This window comes from Bufo bufo, chromosome 2 (genome assembly GCF_905171765.1).
Source record: "Bufo bufo chromosome 2, aBufBuf1.1, whole genome shotgun sequence".
NCBI lineage: Eukaryota > Metazoa > Chordata > Amphibia > Anura > Bufonidae > Bufo > Bufo bufo.
In genome coordinates this window covers 659,174,201-659,193,344 of record NC_053390.1, presented here as the reverse complement: position 1 = coordinate 659,193,344, position 19,144 = coordinate 659,174,201, and the positions used below count along the sequence as shown (strand labels likewise).

Here is a 19,144-nt window from a genome sequence, read left to right as displayed (position 1 = left end):
TGATTTTCCATTTTAACCCATTTTTTCCACTAACAAAGCAAGGGTTAACAGCCAAACAAGACTGTATATTTATTGCCCTGACTCTGCCGTTTACAGAAACACCCCATATGTGGCCGTAAACTACTGTACGGGCACACAGTAGGGCGTAGAGGGAAAGGTGCGCCGTATGGTTTTTGGAAGCCAGATGGTTTTTGGAAGCCCCCCTGATGCACCCCTAGAGTAGAAACTCCATAAAAGTGACCCCATCTAAGAAACTACACCCCTCAAGGTATTCAAAACTGATTTTACAAACTTTGTTAACCCTTTAGGTGTTGCACAAGATTTAATGGAAAATAGAGATACAATTTCAAAATTTCACTTTTTTGGCAGGTTTTACCTTTTCAATATTTTTTTTCCAATTACAAAGCAAGGGTTAACAGCCAAACAAAACTCATTATTTATGGCCCTGATTCTGTAGTTTACAGAAACTCCCCATATGTGGTCGTAAACCGCTGTACGGGCACGCGGCAGGGTGCAGAAGGAAAGGAATGCCATACGGTTTTTGGAAGGCAGATTTTGCTGGACTGTTTTTTTTGACACCATGTCCCATTTGAAGCCCCCCTGATGCACCCCCAGAGTAGAAACTCAAAAAAAGTGACCCCATTTTAGAAACTACGGGATAGGGTGGCAGTTTTGTTGGTACTAGTTTAGGGTACATATGATTTTTGGTTGCTCTATATTACACTTTTTTTGTGCGGCAAGGTAACAAGAAATAGATTTTTTGGCACGTTTTTTTTTGTTATTTACAACATTCATCTGACAGGTTAGATCATGTGGTAATTTTATAGAGCAGGTTGTCACGGATGCGGCGATACCTAATATGTATACAATTTTTTTTATTTATGTAAGTTTTACACAATGATTTCATTTTTAAAACAAAAAAAATGTTTTAGTGTCTCCATAGTCTAAGAGCCATAGTTTTTTCAGTTTTTGGGCGATTATCTTAAGTAGGGTCTCAATGAGATGACAGTTTGATTGGCACTATTTTGGGGTGCATATGACTTTTTGATCGCTTGCTATTACACTTTTTGTGACGTAAGATGACAAAAAATTGCTTTTTTTACACCGTTTTTATTTTTATTTTTTTACGGTGGTCATCTGACGGGTTAGGTCATGTGATATTTTTATACAGCCGGTCGATACGGACGCGGCGATACCTAATATGTATACTTTTTTAATTTATGTAAGTTTTACACAATGATTTCATTTTTGAAACAAAAAAAATCATGTTTTAGTGTTTCTATAGTCTGAGAGCCATAGTTTTTTCAGTTTTTGGGCGATTATCTTGGGTAGGGTATGATTTTTGCGGGATGAGATGACGGTTTGATTGGTACTATTTTGGCGTACATGCGACTTTTTTGATCACTTTTATTACCTTTTTTGGGAAGTAAGGTGGGCAAAATTTCAATTTCCTAATAGTTTTTTTTTTTTTTATCGCGTTCACCGTGCGGGGAAAGTAACATGACCGTTTTATAGATCAGGTCGTTACGGACGCGGCGATACCAAACATGTGTAGGGAATTTTATTTTTCTTTCATTTTTAATCAGTGATAAATGTGTTTTTTGATTTTTACTTTTTTTAAAACTTTTTTTAACTTTTTTTTTTACCCAGACCCACTTGGTTCTTGAAGATCCAGTGGGTCTGATGTCTGTATAATACAGTACAGTACACTATATAGTGTTTTGTACTGTATTTTACTTACACTTTGTCTGAACAGATCTCTGCCTTTAGCACAGATCTGTTCAGCACCATGGACAGTAGGATGCCTGAGACAACGTCCTGTTGCCATGGGAACCTTCCCCGTCTGCTCAGTTGTGGTCAAAACTTCGCAGACGGGGAAGGGTAAGGACGAGTCTGTCGGGGGGCTGTCTGGGAGCTCTCTCCCTCTCCATCGGGGGGCTGCAAAGGCACTGCAGCCCCCCGATGGGAGAGGGAGCTCCCTCTTACTGTTAACTTTTTCCATACAGCGGTCCGTACGGACCGCGGTATGGAAAGGGTTAAACGGCTAACATCTGCACAGATGTCAGCCGTTTATACCAGGGTGTCAGCAATGTGCTGACACCCTGGTATACCCACTAAACGCCAACGAATTTTCAAGAGGAGGCGGGTGGGGGATCGCGATCCCGCCTGCCGCACCACCCGCCTCCCGCACCTGCACCACCCGCCGGCAAAAAAATCATGCAGGGGTGCAGGGGGGGTGTAAAATCTATATTTGAGGGACACTAAAGTTTCTGATCCCCGCGGTCAGGGACCACGGGGATCAGAAACTGCAGAAAGCGCAGGTCTGAATTGACCTGCGGTTTGCAGCGTTGTGACAGGATGCCGGCTGAATGATTTGCGTGGAGCCCCAGATCGAGGGAGATTATCAGTGGTCTTGTATGTCTTCCATTTTCTAATAATTGCTCCCACAGTTGATTTCCACACCAAGCTGTTTGCCTATTGCAGATTCAGTCTTCCCAGCCTGGTGCAGGTCTACAATTTTGTTTCTGGTGTCCTTCGACAGATCTTTGGTCTTGGCCATAGTGGAGTTTGGAGTGTGACTATTTGAGGTTGTGGACAGGTGTCTTTTATACTGATAACAAGTTCAAACAGGTGCCATTAATAAAGGTAACGAATGGAGGACAGAGGAGCCTCTTAAAGAAGACGTTACAGGTCTGTGAGAGCCAGAAATCTTGTTTGTAGGTGACCAAATACTTATTTTACCGAGGAATTTACCAATTAATTCTTTAGAAATTCTACAATGTGATTTCCTGTATTCTTTCCCCCCATTCTGCCTCTCATAGTTGAAGTGTATCTATGATGAAAATTACAGGCCTCTCTCATCTTTTTAAGTCGGAGAACTTGCACAATTGGTGGATGACTAAATACTTTTTTTGCCCCACTGTACTAGTAGTGTGCGTCCTGCATGTAAAGTATACATATGTCCTTGGTTATTCTAGACAGTTCGACTTGAATGTATAGTGTAATGTTTGTACTACCAGAGTGTTTTATGTTACACTGGAGGTTGCTTTGACTGTAATGTTATGCCCATCATTACTCTTTGTGTAATTGTGTGTCATATCAAGTTTTCACTGGCTGTCTCACTGCTGGGCTACTAATCCGGATTTGCTGAATCACAAGGACCTCATATTTTGACTAGGTCACACAAGAACATTTATACATATATATTCTTCTGATGATTTCATTGAATACAGAAGTCTTTCAGCGCAATGAAAATATTTCATGAAGCATACATTTTATACTTATACAAAATATAAGTGGGTCATTTATTATTCTGCAAATTCCTTAGATTGCATAGCAATGATAAAATAGCCTCAAATCACTGTTTCTTTTGGCCATGGTAGAGAGAAGCCACAATAGCTTTATAATGTACAAACTGTGAATTGCTAAGCATGTGTTTTTACAAAACCCCTTCCATTTGGATGAACTGAACTCCAACAGTCTCTTTTGCTAAACCCTTACCATTATGTTAAGAGCCCAAGTTATGATAAGATACTTAGGGATCCCCAAATGTCTGAAAGCCTAAAATTAAGAAGTTTATATTCGTATTCAAAGGCAATATAAAACATATTCAACTCAAAAATAAAATGCTGTGAATATATATGAAAACCTTTAAAGGGGTGTGGGGATTCGCTCTGGTAAACAGGATAAGCGGACACAGTATACAGGCACCAACCAGTTTGTGAACCAAAATTTCAGTGTTTATTCATGCGTTAGAAAGTTCACAGAACAAAAAAACACTTTCAAGCAAAAAAGTCACCTTGCAGTATTGGTGTCAGTTCACATCATGCGGCCTGTTCTGCCAACAAGAGTCCATCAGCAGGCTTTAGTCGGCCTGTTTCCCCTCACATGGGTCTCAGCCGTCCACCCCGGCACAAGCCTCAGATCCCAATACAGAGATCCCCTCTGCATGAACCCAGCTATCTCTTAAAGGCAGCTAGGTGTTAACAAAAACCCGGACTAGCACCTGCGATCCAGTCCGGTGTTTGACCTTACCTGACTGCTAATTAGTCCAGCAGCACACACTGGGAGGAAAATACCTGCCTCCACATACAATTCCCTTTACTGTGTCATAGGGATTATACCATGATTGGTGTAAAAATGAAAATATATACTGTATAATATATATAAAAGATATCATATAGGACCTGACAGTCTCTTTCTTACAAAGATCCAGCCATGTACATCCAGAGCTCTCCATTCATTGCTGCAATTACTCAGGAGGCATGTCCTTTCTGATAGGACATATCATTTCTGCTGCAGCTTTCTCTCTTTACCCTTCACAGCTTCTTACAGAACATGTCGCTGATGGCAGTTTAAGGATGAAAATGAGCATGTGCGACCACCTCAGTAGTTGAACAGAGCTTAGCCCCGCCCACGCTAGTTGATACTAGTTGTGATGTCAGTGGCCCGGCGGTAAACAGTGAGAAGGCCGCGGCGCTGCTGGAGCGCCGCTGCCTTCTCAAACAACTGATCGGCGAGGGTCCCGGGTGTCGGACCCCCGCCGATCAGAAGCTGATGATCTATCCTCTGGATAGATCATCAGTTAAATGAAAGTGCAGAACACCTTTAAATGCCAGGGAGTGCTATTATAATGCAAAGAAAATATCTCACAACTCAGCATCACAGCATAGCTTTCATTTTACTTGATCAGTTTAGCAAATGAAAACCGAGCCTTGATTAGTTGCTATGGGCAATAAACACAGTTTTAGATAGGATTCCACTACTCACTACCCCTCTTCATCCTGTACTCCTCCACTACATGAAGAGGTGTATTGAGTAGTGGAGTCTGCCAGTGTGTATGTATAGTAGTATTGAGTAGTGGATTCTCCCGGCATGGGTGAGAAATGATTAGCCTTGCACCTTCTTCTTTATGAAGTGAGTCACTAGTAGAGGAAGGGGGGGGGGGGGGTCACTATCTGAAGGCGAGTTTGTGGATACAGTCCATATAATAGATATATGGGGGGGGGGGGTAATATATAAAACCATAAAAAAATTTATTAAAACTGTAATGCAAAATGCAGAGGGAGGTCCACAGTTACTGCCCTTTAAGGATTATCAAACTGCAAATGCTTCTACATTTTGTATTATAATGTTTTAAGAAAAATGAAAATAAATAAATAATTTCTAGCGTCCATTGTAATTTGTGCACAATTGGCATACAAGGAGCACAGCAGTGACACACAGGGCACAATGATGACTTACAGGGGACAGTGATGGCATACCCAGGGGACAGAGTGGTGGTACCCAGGTAGTAGAGTGATGGCATATTAGGGGGAAGAATTTCTAGAGTCTGTTATATTTTTTCACACAATGGGCTTTATTGCTAGTACTTGGGGACAATGCTTTGGTGTATAATTATTTATATATACAATATACACAGAGAGTATAGATAGATTGAAGGACACATAATGCAAAAATGTAAAAAAAATGATTGTACAAATAAGTAGAGAGTCAATCAAAGTGATGAAAGTATGCAGAACACTGGGTATATTTACAGTGGCATGTTAGCAGTAGTTTCATGAGAAGCCAATATAGACAGGAATATTGTGTGAAGCCTTGCTTCTATTAGTATAAAATTACACCTAAAACATTACAAAACGCCATCTAAATCCAAATCTTCAGCTGAAAGCTTTAATAAATCACAAGGTATATTAGAACTAAAGTACAGTTAATAACATCTTTTAGTTCCACGCATAGATCAGCAACAAAAACATTACAGGAATAGCTATTAAATATAAGGCCTTTCTCAATTTGAGTGGTGAAATCTGATTTTACTTATGTGACTGTTTTCTCTTGCTTTTTCTCCTAAAGGCATCAATACCGGAGCTGACTGCCCCTGATACATATATTATAACAGTGTCTGCTACGGATAGAGACTCTGAGATGTATGGCCCTGTTTCTTATCGAATTATTTCTCCACTTAACGGATTTACAATCCATCCAACTATTGGTAGGTAACTTCATTCACATTCACTGTATGCGAAACGTGTTTATAGCAAGTGATATAAGCCTACATGAGATTATCAAGCATATTTAAAAGATCTAGTTTACACGATGGATTTGATATTTGCATTTAGACCAAGTTTATATAAAGGTATTTTTTTCTTGTTGTATTGAAGAGATACGCTACTGGATTAAAGGCTTTACTGTGAAGATGATATGATTATTTGAAAGAGTTTTCTTAGGATAACACCATAGATGATCAATTGGTGAGAGTTTGAGTGCTAGGATATAACTCCCACCACTGAGGTCCCCTAAAAATGGGTATAGGTATTACTTTTTTAGCGGATAGTCAAAGTCCTTGCTATGGATACCTATGCATATTTTCTACAAGAACAATCTTTCCACCTAAATAAATAGATGCAGAAGTCTAAAAATGGCTTTCTAACTGTGTCTATCAAGTTCAACCTTTCACAGACCTATGTGCTTACACAGAGGAAGCTAAATCACATACATAACCTCATTTAATCAGTTGTATGGTTATGAAAGTGAATATCTCTTACTCAAGCCTGTTATCCAAGAGACCTCCTATCCTTATGTATTCATTTCAAAATCATCTAAAAATTCATCCATGATTAACCGTTTTGCTAATTACTATCATTGTTTGCCTTAGACAGCAATACTTTCCAATATTTTCCGGTTCAAGGCAAAGATGTAGCGGGACATTTAGCAATTCAGATGTGGCAGTTTTGTGGCTTAAAAAAGTTGCAATTCATGGTAATTGCGCCGTTTTCAGTGACATTTGGTCAATTTTTGTGACATTTGGTTTTCCTCACCACTTTTCAAAGTGCTCTATGTTTAAGAAGTAAAAACGAGATTAGACCTGGATTATACCTTATTTACTATGTGCAACTTTTGCAAAAGTCACAAAATAGTTGCAAGCTATGCCAGGCAACCCCCTGGGGTACTTTCACACATATAGGTGTAAACCACAATGCACTCATGCCAAATATATTAAGTTGCAACATTTCATAAATTTGGCGCAGGCACACAAGGCAAAGCCAGACTTAACTGACACAAAAACAACTGCAAATGATAAATGTCTCCCATAATTTTTCATCTATTGTTTTACATTCTCAACACATGATAAAAAACATGCAACGGACAACAACTATAATCTGTAACATTGTTTTTATTTTTATTCCTCCTTCCATTCACTTTAATGTAATTCAAAGTATTAAACAGATACCTAAATATAAAATCAGGTTGCAATGTGCATAATGGATTTACAAAAATTAACAACTATCAGTTAAGCTTCATCAATTTAATTTTTTTTATAAAGAAAGATAAACACAAATTGTAGTGGTAACTAGTAGTGTTGATCGAGCACCTAATTGCTCGGGTGCTCTGCCAAACACATCGGGATGATCAGGTGCTCTACCAAGCACCTGAGTATAATGGAAGTCAATGGGAGAACCCGAGCATTAAACCAGGCACCCCCTGCTCTGAAGAGGGGAGGGTGCCTAGTTCATAGAAAAAGGTCATAAAATGACGTAAACACCACCTAAATGGTTCGGGAACAGCATGGGAGGATGTCTGGATGCATCTTGGACTCCCAGGTCGCTGCTGGGAACAATGTTGTCCGAGTAGTATGCCACTTTTACAGACTGACAATAATACACAACAAACCGAAGATAAAATCGATTTTAGAGGAAAAATTGTTAGTAAACATTTTATCCTGTATATTTACTTGTATATAAGTGCCAGTGCTGCCAGAAATTACAAGGAAGAGTCACTCCGATACAACATGTATATCACATAAAGGAGGGCCTCATTCACATTGTGGTACAATTGTTCAGGTAGTGGGACTACACTCATAAAGCCTATGCACTAAGTGAAAGGGCTGCCAAAAATTTCAAGGAATCGGGACTCCAATACACCGTTTGTTACACTTAAATGAGGGCATCATACACAGCCTTGAAAAATTATGATTGATGGCCTGCTGGTGACCCTCAAAAACATTTGGAGCAAGGGCCTGCTGATCTGACCATCTAATACATTATGGGCGAGGGCCTGCTGCCGCTTTGGTGATTCTAGATAACCTGGGGATGATCGCACGTTCCCGTGACGGCGACGATCCATTCGGAAGTCTGCCCTATCAACTTTCGATGTTATTTTCAGCCCTAACCATGTAGACCATGGGTAATGGGGGAATCATGGTTCGATTCCGGAGAGGGAGCCTGAGAAACAGCTACGGCTACCACATCTAAGCAAGGCAGCATGCGTGCAAATTACCTATTAGGTATAATTAGCTAAGGGCCTGCAGGTGAGCTGACCCTCTAGAACATTATATGCGAAGGCCTTCAGGTGAGCTGGCCCTGTAAAACATTGTAGGTGAGGGCCTACTGGTGAGCTGACCCTGTAAAACATTATATGCGAAGGGCATACAGTACAGACCAAAAGTTTGGACACACCTTCTCATTCAAAGAGTTTTCTTTATTTTCATGACTATGAAAATTGTAGATTCACACTTAAGGCATCAAAACTATGAATTAACACATGTGGAATTATATACATAACAAACAAGTGTTAAACAACTGAAAATATGTAATATTCTAGGTTCTTCAAAGTAGCCACCTTTTGCTTTGATTACTCCTTTGCACACTCTTGGCATTATCTTGATGAGCTTCAAGAGGTAGTCCCCTGAAATGGTTTTCACTTCACAGGTGTGCCCTGTCAGGTTTAATAAGTGGGATTTCTTGCCTTATTAATGGGGTTGGGACCATCAGTTGCGTTGAGGAGAAGTCAGGTGGATACACAGCTGATAGTCCTACTAAATAGACTGTTAGAATTTGTATTATGGCAAGAAAAAAGCAGCTAAGTAAAGAAAAACGAGTGGCCATCATTACTTTAAGAAATGAAGGTCAGTCAGTCAGCCGAAAAATTGGGAAAACTTTGAAAGTAAGGGCTATTTGACCATGAAGGAGAGTGATGGGGTGCAGCGCCAGATGATCTGGCCTCCACAGTCACCAGACCTGAACCCAATCGAGATGGTTTGGGGTGAGCTGGACCGCAGAGTGAAGGCAAAAGGGACAACAAGTGCTAAGCATCTCTGGAACTCCTTCAAGACTGTTGGAAGACCATTTCAGGGGACTACCTCTTGAAGCTCATCAAGAGAATGCCAAGAGTGTGCAAAGCAGTAATCAAAGCAAAAGGTGGCTACTTTGAAGAACCTAGAATATGACATATTTTCAGTTGTTTCACACTTGTTTGTTATGTATATAATTCCACATGTGTTAATTCATAGTTTTGATGCCTTCATAGTCATGAAAATAAAGAAAACTCTTTGAATGAGAAGGTGTGTCCAAACTTTTGGTCTGTACTGTATATGCGAGGTCGTTATATGCGACGGATAAGCATGTGTTGATATGATGGAAGAGGAGAAGGAGGATGAGAAAAGGAAGATTCAACCATATACCCTTGTTTGTGGTGGAAGGGGTGCATGGGAATACAGTGTATTTAGTACATTATAAATAGCACAATTAAAGTGCCTTTATGTTCATCAGCTTTCCTCTGGTGGAGTCGAGAAGTCATGGTCAATCCAGGCCTTGTTCATTTTTATAAGAGTCAACCTGTCAGCATTTTCAGTTGAAAAGCAGATACGCTTATCTGTTATAATGCCACCAGCAGCACTAAATACCCACTCAGATAAAATGAAGGCAGGGCAGACCAGCACCTCCAAGGCATAGAGCGCCAGTTCGTGCCACGTGTCCAGCTTTGAAACCCAGTAGTTGTAAGGCACTGAGGGATCATTAAGGACGCTGACACGGTGTGCTATGTACTCTTTCACCGTCTTCCAATTTTTTTTTCATCCCTTTTGACACTAGGCCACGCATCAGGGTGAGGGTGCTGGCGGGGTGTCATGAATCTGTCCCAGGCTTTGTAGAGTGTTGCCCTGCATCTTTTGGAACTGCTGTTTTTTCCCCTTGTCTCCCCTCTTCGGTTGGCCAAGGAACTATGGTCTCTGCCGCCAGCATTGTCAGCTGGAAATTTTTCAAGGATCTTCTGGTATTGCACCGTTTTACTCGTCCTCTCCACCAGAGGAATGAGAGATGAGAAGTTCTCTTTGTAGAAGGTCAAGAAGGGTTAACAACCAGTAATCCGTGTTGTCTAAAATGCGTATAACGCGCGGGTCGCGGGAAAGGCTGCCTAACATGAAGTCAGCCATGTGTGTCAGAGTACCAACAGGCAAGACTTCGCTGTCATCATCAGGAGGATCACTCCTCTTCCTCCTCTTCTGCCCACCTACGCTGAACAGATGGAAAAAAACTTCCATGGGTACTACCCTCTGTAGCGGAAGCAACAGTCTCCTGCTCTTCCTTCTCCTCATCATCCAATTGGCGCTGAGAAGACGAACTGAGGGTGGTCTGGCTATCAGCCTGTGTACTTTCTTCCCCATTTCCACCTCTTCCACATGCAAAGCGTCCACCTTAATTGTGAGCAGCGAGCGTTTGAGTAGACACAGAAGTGGGATGGTTACGCTGATAAACAGCGTTATCGCCGCTCACCATCTGTGTTGATTCCTCAAAGTTGCTTAAAACCTCACAGAGGTCAGACATCAATGCCCACTCGTGGCTTGTGAAGAGCGGAAGCCGACTGGAAAGGCAACGACCATGTTGCAGCTGGTATTCCACTACTGCCCTCTGCTGCTCACAAAGCCTGGCCAACATGTGGAACGTGGAGTTCCAGCACGTGCTCACGTAGCACAACAGCCAGTGAGCTGGCAATTTCAAGCGCTGCTGCAGCGCTGACAGACCCGCTGAAGCTGTCGATGACCTGTGGAAATGTGCATACACGTGGCGCACCTTCACCAGTAGCTCAGGCAAATTGGCAAATTTTGAGAAACCGCTCAACCACAAGGTTGAACATGTGTGCTAGACATGGGATGTGTCTGAGCTTACCGAGCTTCAAAGCCGCCACCAAGTTACGGCCATTATCAGACACAATCATGCCTGGTTGTAGGTTGAGTGGCGAGAGCCACAGTTCAGTCTGGTCTCTTATCCACTGCCACAGCTCCGCGGTGGTGTGCTGTTTGTCCCCTAAGCATATCAGCTTCAGCCTGGCCTGTTGCCGCTTCCCCACTGCAGTGCTACACTGCTTCCAGCTACTTACTGATGACTGACTGGTTCTGCACGCAGATAATTCGGAGGTGGAAGTGGAGGAGGAGACGGAGGAGGAGAAGTTTGGTTTGGAGCCACTAACATAGGTGTTGGCGGAAACCCTGATTGATGTAGGGCCCGCAATCCTTGGCGTCAGTAGCACCTGTGCCATCCCAGGGTACGACTCACTCCCGGCCTCCACAACATTCACCCAGTGTGCTGTCAGGGAAATGTAGCTTCCCTGGCCAAATGCACTTGTCCATGTGTCTGTGATTAAGTGGACTTTCCCAGTAACTGCGTTCGTCATGGCAAGTGTGATGTTACGGGAGACATGTTGGTGTAAGGCGGGCACCGCACACCTTGAAAAATAAGTGGGGACTGCGTAGCGCGGGACGGCCGCCGACATCAGGCTGCGGAAGGCCTCACTGTTCATAAGCCTAAATGGCAACATTTCCAGGGCCAGTAATTTGGAAAGCTGCACATTTAGTGCTATGGCCTGTGGGTGGGTGGCTGGGTAATTTCGCTTGCATTCAAAGGCCTGGGATAAGGACATTTGGATGCTGTGCTGGGACACAGAAGTGGATGTGGTCGCTAATGGCGCTTGCGAAGGACCAGGTGCAGAGTGGGATGCATCCGGGCCTGTGCCTTCGACAGGGGATTGGCTAGAACGTAACACAGGGGAAGAGGAGGCAGTGGTGTGACCCGCAGACACAGATTGTGGACCCAGGCATTCATGCCACCTATTACGGTGCTTGGATTTCATGTGGCAGATCATGCTGGTGGTCCTGAGGTTGTTTGTGTTCACGCCCCTGCTCATTTTCTTATGGCACAGGCTGCAAACTACTATTCTTTTGTCGGCCGCACTTTCCTAAAAAAAGTGCCATACTGTGGAACATCTACCCCTTGGAAAGGGAGATTTCCGCAAGGGGGTGCTCCATGGAACAGTTGCGGGCCTGTTTGGTGTGGCCCGCCATCTACCTTTTGGCACCCCACTGCCTCTTCCAGCCTGTTGCGGTGCTGCAGATCCCTCCCCCTCTGTACTGCTGTCTTTGCTCGGCTTTCCTCCTTCCCAGGTTGTGTCAGTGACCTCATCGTCCAGCACCTCCTCTTCCACTTCCTCACTCTGATCATCCTCCTAATTAGTTGACCTAACCACATCCTCAGTAATTGACAACTGTGTCTTATCCTCTTCATCATTCTCTTGAGACAGTAATTGCGGTTGACTCATTGGCAACTGTGTCCCATCATCATCCACCTTATTAAACATTAATTGCCGTTCCCCACTGTCATGTTCTTGTGACTGTGGATCCTAAAAAATCAGGGCACAAGATCTCATGTCCCTCTTCAAGCGTGCTTTGCGAGAGGGCCAAATCAAGTAATGGCAATGAAAAGAGGTCCTCGGAATATCCGAGTGTGGGATCACTTGTTTGGCCAGACTGTACATGGTGGGAGGAAGAATGATCAGGGTGAGGATTGTGTTGACCAGACTCCTGGCTACTGAGATTGGACTTGGTGGAAGACAGGGTGGTGCTTAACCGACTGGAAGCATTATCTTTTGCAATCCAACCGACCACCTGCTCGCACAGGGCTGACTTCGCAAGCGTTGTCCTGCACCGCCCTGCAAACTGGGACATGAAGCTAGGTATCTTGGATGATTGTTTCTCTTATGCTCTGGGAGCAGGCACAGTTTCTCCGAGCCCAGCCACGGCCTCTGCGTTCACCATCAGCATCACGGCCACTTCCCCGTCCCTTACTGCTCGCCTTCTTCATTTTAAATGTGATATATGCTTGAAAGTATGTCACACGTACAGTAGCGTAGGATTTGTAAGTGTATGCGCAAATTTTTTTACAAAGGTATTTGTAATGAGGAAACATTATATAGGACAGGTACCACAGGTAATGTCACTGTTAGCAATGTCTACGGAAAAAGTACACTGGATGTCACTGATATTTTAGGGATGCGCACACTTTAAACAGGAGATGTGGCGCGGCTAATTTAACTGTCCGCAGCTGCCTATTACACGGTATTTAGCGTTGGATTCGCTAAAAATATATATTGCTGCTTTCACACACAATAGTCCTTAAAATGATTTTGGGTCTCTGAAAAGTTTTTTGTATAAAAATCTTCCTATTACACTCCCTACACTGTCTGTCCCTTTCTATGCACAGATCTCCATTTCACTGAGCAATTTAGCGCAGGTTGCACTACAAACATATATTACTGCTGTCACACACAATAGTCCTTACAAGGTCTTTTGGGTCTCTGAAATGTTTTTGTACACAAAAATATTCAATTACACTCCCTACACTCTTTGTCCCTTCCTTTGCTATATAGCACCCGATGCCGCGTTCCGGCCAGCCAATCATGGAATGCCAGCTGCCAACATGGTTACTGCCATTACAGTGAGGGCAGTACTTACCTGCACGTTTATTGGCTGCGTAGCAGCCAAGAACCGTGCGGGGAGGAGACTCAAGCATGGTGCTCGAGCACATGTGGTACTCGGCATGTGGTACTGCTTAGCATGCCTGATCAACACTAGTAACTAGTGTTGAGCAAATCGAAGTTAACGAAATGGACTTTGATATGAATTTCAGGGGAAATCCGATTCTCCAATAGGCCGAATTTCCTCGTGCTTCATTGGTAGAATCAATTTTCCCTAAAATGGCAGTAAAACAAAAAATAATTCAGACTCACCTCATCCATTTGCGCACAAAGAGTCTTCCGCGGCCATCTTGGTTGAAGACCCCACACAAAATCTTGTGCACAGTGATGTATGATGTCACCGCACTGGCAAGCGTGATGACTTCATCATGTACCATGTGAGATTTCGCACTGGATCTTCAAGCAAGATGGCCACAGCGAGCTCTTCAAGATCAAATGGATAAGGTGAGGGTTTTTTTTTTTTTTGTTTTGTTTTTGTTTTTTACCCGACAACCCTTAATGGCAATCTCAGATGCTCAGATTTGTCACAAAGCTAATTTATTTGTGAAAGTCGGTGAAGCAGCCGAATCAAAGTTTTGAGAACTTCGCCCATCTCTAATGGTAACAAAAGCTTTAGCATACCACTCCAACTGTTGGTCAGTAGGTCCCTAACGAGTTTGAACATACTAGATGTATATATAAGAAGTGTTGAAGGAAGCTGTATTCAGCCATTCCAGTTCTATTCAAATTGCATGCTTATACCAATATAAAGAACTTTGAAAGATGAATTTGATTACAGGAATGCATAATGAGGTAGGAATATTAATATATGTACTCCAGTTTTGTAGCCTACATATAGTATATAGTTCTCTTACCTGAACACTATATTATATTTATGAATCCCCAATGCTACTTCAAATATTTTATGTGAAAAACAGAATACTTTTAAAGCATTGCAAGAAAAATCTACTTCATTAGTATTATATCATAGGATTTAATTTAATTAATTTTCTGTAATCTGATCATTTTAGGTTCAGTGCATACAGACATGCCGGTGGGGATAAAGGAGAAAAGTACTGTGATTCCTATTATGATAGAAGCCAAGGATAGTGGCGTTCCTCCGTTATCTTCCACTACTATTCTGGAGCTACAGATTCATGATGTAAACAATCATTCCCCTTCATTTTCAGAAGAGGTGTACCATGTTAATATAAGTGAAGACGCTGTGGTTGGAGAGGCTATTCTTACCTTTACAGTTACAGATTTGGATTGGACCCATGAGAATGCATTTACTGACCTTTCAATTGTCAGTGGAAATTCCTACAATCTGTTCTATGTGCAAAGCATTGGGATTCTTTCGCAGCCTCCATTTGTAGTCATTGGCAAACTAATTCTAAATGGGAATTTAGATTATGAGACAAGCACCACTCATACATTGGTTTTACTCGCTTCTGACCGAGGAGTCTCGCCTTTAAGCTCTAGTGCTACTGTTTTGATATCTGTTCTTGATACCAATGACAATCCACCAATATTTAACAACCAGGAGTACCATATCAGTGTCAGAGAACATTATCCTATAAATATGGAAGTGACCAAAATATCAGCTTTTGACTATGACAGTGGAGATAATGCTGACATAGTATACAGCATTGTTTCTGGAAATGATGGAGGCACTTTCACAGTTGATTTACAAAATGGGACTGTCACTCTAGCAGAGACTCTGGATTATGAACTGGTTATAAATTTTGCTTTAGTTTTAAAAGCTACTAATGCCTGGGGAACTAAAAATGATGAAGCATTTACAAGACTCTTCGTTACAGTGCTTGATGACAATGACTACCCACCTCAATTCCTGTTTAACAGTTTAAGCTGTAGTCTCTCTGAAAATATGCCGCCCTTCTCACCAGTGTGCACAGCAAATGCCATTGACTTAGATTCTGGACCATTTGGTGCCTTGAGTTACTCTATTCAATCGATGTGCCTAAATGAGCTAAAGCAAGATAAGTTTTTCATAGACTCATTAACTGGGGACATTTATACAAAGAGCAAAATTGATTATGAGACTCATAAAAAGTATTGCCTTGTTGTTCAGGTTAAAGACAGAAGTGAATCCACAGCCTGCGTACTGGTTTATGTAGACATAGAGGGGCAGGATGAGTTTCCACCTCTATTCCAAGAGGATGAATATTTATTTGACATACCACAAGAAAACAAACCTGGACAAGTCATAGGCAAAGTAGCAGCTTCAGACAAGGATGAAGGACTTGATGGGTTGATCTATTATAATCTTGAAAAGTCTTCTCAGTTTTTCTCTGTCAATGCAACTAGTGGTGTCATATACTTAAAAAGAAGTGTTCAAAAGATACGAACTAACTCAAGACAAAATGATGACATTATTGAGTTAGTGGTAAGAGCCCAAAGCCCAAAGCTAGAGTCAAAGTCATCGACCTGCACTGTTCGAGTTAACATTTCAACAGCTCTAGAAAGTTACCCTGTTATGTCAGCAAACATACTTTCCATCAGTTTCGGCATTTCCTTTGTGGTTTTTTTGCTACTGGCTATAAGCCTTATTGGCATAATTCTGCGATATAAGAGAAAAGATGTTGTAAATGCTTGCGGGATAAAAGAAGTTGCTCTTCCTGCTCTCCCAAATTCAAATTTTAAAGACTGCATGTCTGATGAGTGTCCAAAGTATGAAAATACCAAGAACAGCATACCTCCAGATACAGCAGAGTGGCTGGGGTTAGTTGGCATTAGAGAAAAGAAAGACACTGGGAACAAATGCAGGAATTCAGACTCGAGTGGTCATGGCTCAACAGAAGGGGAAACTGCTGAAGATGAAGAAATAAAGATGATCAATGAATACCCCATTAGAAAAGAATCTGGTTCTGTTCTTAGTGAAAGAGCCTCACGAGTTCCAGACTCTGGAATTCCAAGATACTCTGATCTTCTGTCATGTGAATCAGATGAGACAGATGTGGTGATCGGGTCAGAAAACACAGAGAGTGTGGTGATCCTTAAGGAGGAAAAAGCAGAAGGTGAATGCCATGCATACTATAATTGCAAAAAGGAGATACCAGCAACACAACATGATAGTGAAAACAACCCAAAGGACAAAAACTCCCTGCCAGAGACCAGTCAGGACTACATCTATGTTCCTATGTCATATGACTCAAGATATGGTTCTTTGGCATCTTTAGTAGCCTCTGATGAGGACCTTAGAGGAAGTTATAATTGGGATTACCTGCTTAGCTGGGAACCCAGGTTTCAGACACTTTCCTCTGTTTTCTGTGATATTGGTAGGCTGAAAGATGAAAAGATGCATCGGCATGTGCCTAAGCAAAAGAAACCTTTCATTTTTCCACCCCCATTAATCACATCTGTGGCACAGCCTGGGATAAGGGCAGTACCACCTCGAATGCCAACTATAATGTCAGGACAGACATTTGTAAAATATCCACGATCACCTTATTTCTCTAATTTGGCATGTCAGTCTTCAACAATGACCCCAACCTTTTTGCCTTCACTGTCTATGCTCACGGTTCACAGTCCGACCTCACCCCTGCGCTCAGACATAGGAATTAATGGAACATCAGTGCCTGCACTGTCTGAGGAACTGTTGATACAACAAGAGTTTCAAGTATAAGACCCACGTGTGGTATTCAGACCTGACAGAACTTGCGGGGACCAAGTAAGGCATGTAGACAAAAGAAAAATCATTAAGACACTGCATTTCAACTACCTATATATGGTGTCCAGTAAATTGTAGTCAATTAAAATGGCCAAACCGAGGGACTGCTCTGATTGTCTTATGTCTATATGAAAACGTTTTGTTTACCTGTCTCCATTTCTGTGACAGTTTTCAGATTCTTCAGTGTCCACAATGCATGAACATGTCTGAATTGAAAACCATTTGTGCAACTAGTAAACTCCTTATCATAGGCCAGTATTTACCAGCATTTAATTATACTGTATATTACTACTACTAGAGTTTAACAATCTTTTATTTATAGCCTCTCTTATGATTTTTGTGTACAATATTAATGACAGATTATCATCCACAAATGTAGCTGGAATTAAAACTAGCTCACTTATTTAAAACCCCTCTAACTGAGCCAGTAAATGATGACAAAATGAATAGTGTCCCATGAAATGGATTTGTGGCAAGGTCACAAAGCTTTTTACTTTTGGGAACATGGACCAATATGGGTTGGGTGGCAGGCTACCCTATATCTAATTCTGTCTCTTTGTGTTAATGAGACTGCATGTATATAAAGGAAGTATGTCAGGCAGAATATACATCTGTACAATTATTCAGAATATTTTTTCTAATAACAATGAAAAACTCAACTCAACTCAAACTCAACAGTTCTTCAGCAGAAATTTACAATTTTGCACAGTCATTGTACAATCTTCCTAAAGTGTTGGGCAATTTTGTAAATACTATGTTATTCGAATCTATGACCGGTTTTGAGTTATGTAATGTTCTGTCATTTGTTCACTAGCAAAACTAAACTTCGAATTCTTAGAATTTCTGTTATTATGGAGCAGTGCACTATAGGAGCTCAGATGAGTAGTAGATTACAATTAGGGCCCATGTATGCAACCATATGAATATTATATGGCTCTGAAATACATCAGTCATAGACTGCTAAGAGAAGAATATACAGATTTTTTTCCCTTATGGATCTATATGGAGTATGTGAGAACAAAAAACATGTCATGTTTCATTGCAAATTAAACTACTCCCCTAGGAGAAGCACTGGTTCAAGAGAAGAATATTGTAACTTGAGAAGACACCATTCATCCGCATGCAAAATGCCTACTGGACTATGACATGAATCTGTGAGGGCTCATTGTGCCACCACATAGGGTCCTTGCTCACATCTATAGCATGTGCAGATAAGCTAAGGCTGCTTTCAGATGGGCAATGTAGACATCTTGGAACAGTTTGAGTTTAGAACTAATAGAAAATTGCAGCATATACTATTTTTGCACGCAAGACTCATACATTCAAATTAATAAATCTGAAGGGGAAACAGATGGCACATGATCTGCATCAGTGTGGAATCCATTTTAAAACTCATTTTTGTTTCTAACTGGAACATAGATGAGTTTTTCTAAGCTGTTAGGCCAAGTTTCAAAGCAGCTTTTGAAGCAGAACAAAAAAATATCTCAAAACCAGCACAAAAACAACAAAGAAAGTAAATTAGTGTTAAAGGGTTATATCCATCTCAGACATTGAAGGCATATCACTAGGATATGCCACCAATGTTAGATAGGTGTGGGTACCACCTCTGACAGCTGCTCCTATCCCCAGAACATGTTCCCCAAAGTGAAGGAGAGCGAACCACCCATGCAGTGCTCTCCATTCATTTCTATGGGAGTTACGAAATTAGTCGAGCAAAAACACTCAGGTATTTTCTGAACTTGCATGCATAACCACCTCTCCATTCACCGTTATGGGACAAGTTTCACACTTGCGTTGTCCGGATCCGGCGTGTACTCCATTTGCCGGAATTACACGCCGGATCCGGAAAAACGCAAGTGAACTGAAAGCATTTGAAGACGGATCCGTCTT

At 41.7% G+C, this 19,144-nt stretch overlaps 1 protein-coding gene across 1 annotated transcript in view; it reads left to right on the top strand.

Annotated features, from left to right (window-relative positions):
* Positions 1 to 19,144, top strand: part of DCHS2 (dachsous cadherin-related 2) — a 377,954-nt gene that overhangs the window by 356,211 nt on the left and 2,599 nt on the right. Inside the window, 2 exon segments of the mRNA XM_040419885.1 lie at positions 5,854 to 5,992; positions 14,595 to 19,034. Coding sequence (XP_040275819.1) covers positions 5,854 to 5,992; positions 14,595 to 17,209 — 2,754 coding nt within the window. The 3' untranslated portion in view covers positions 17,210 to 19,034.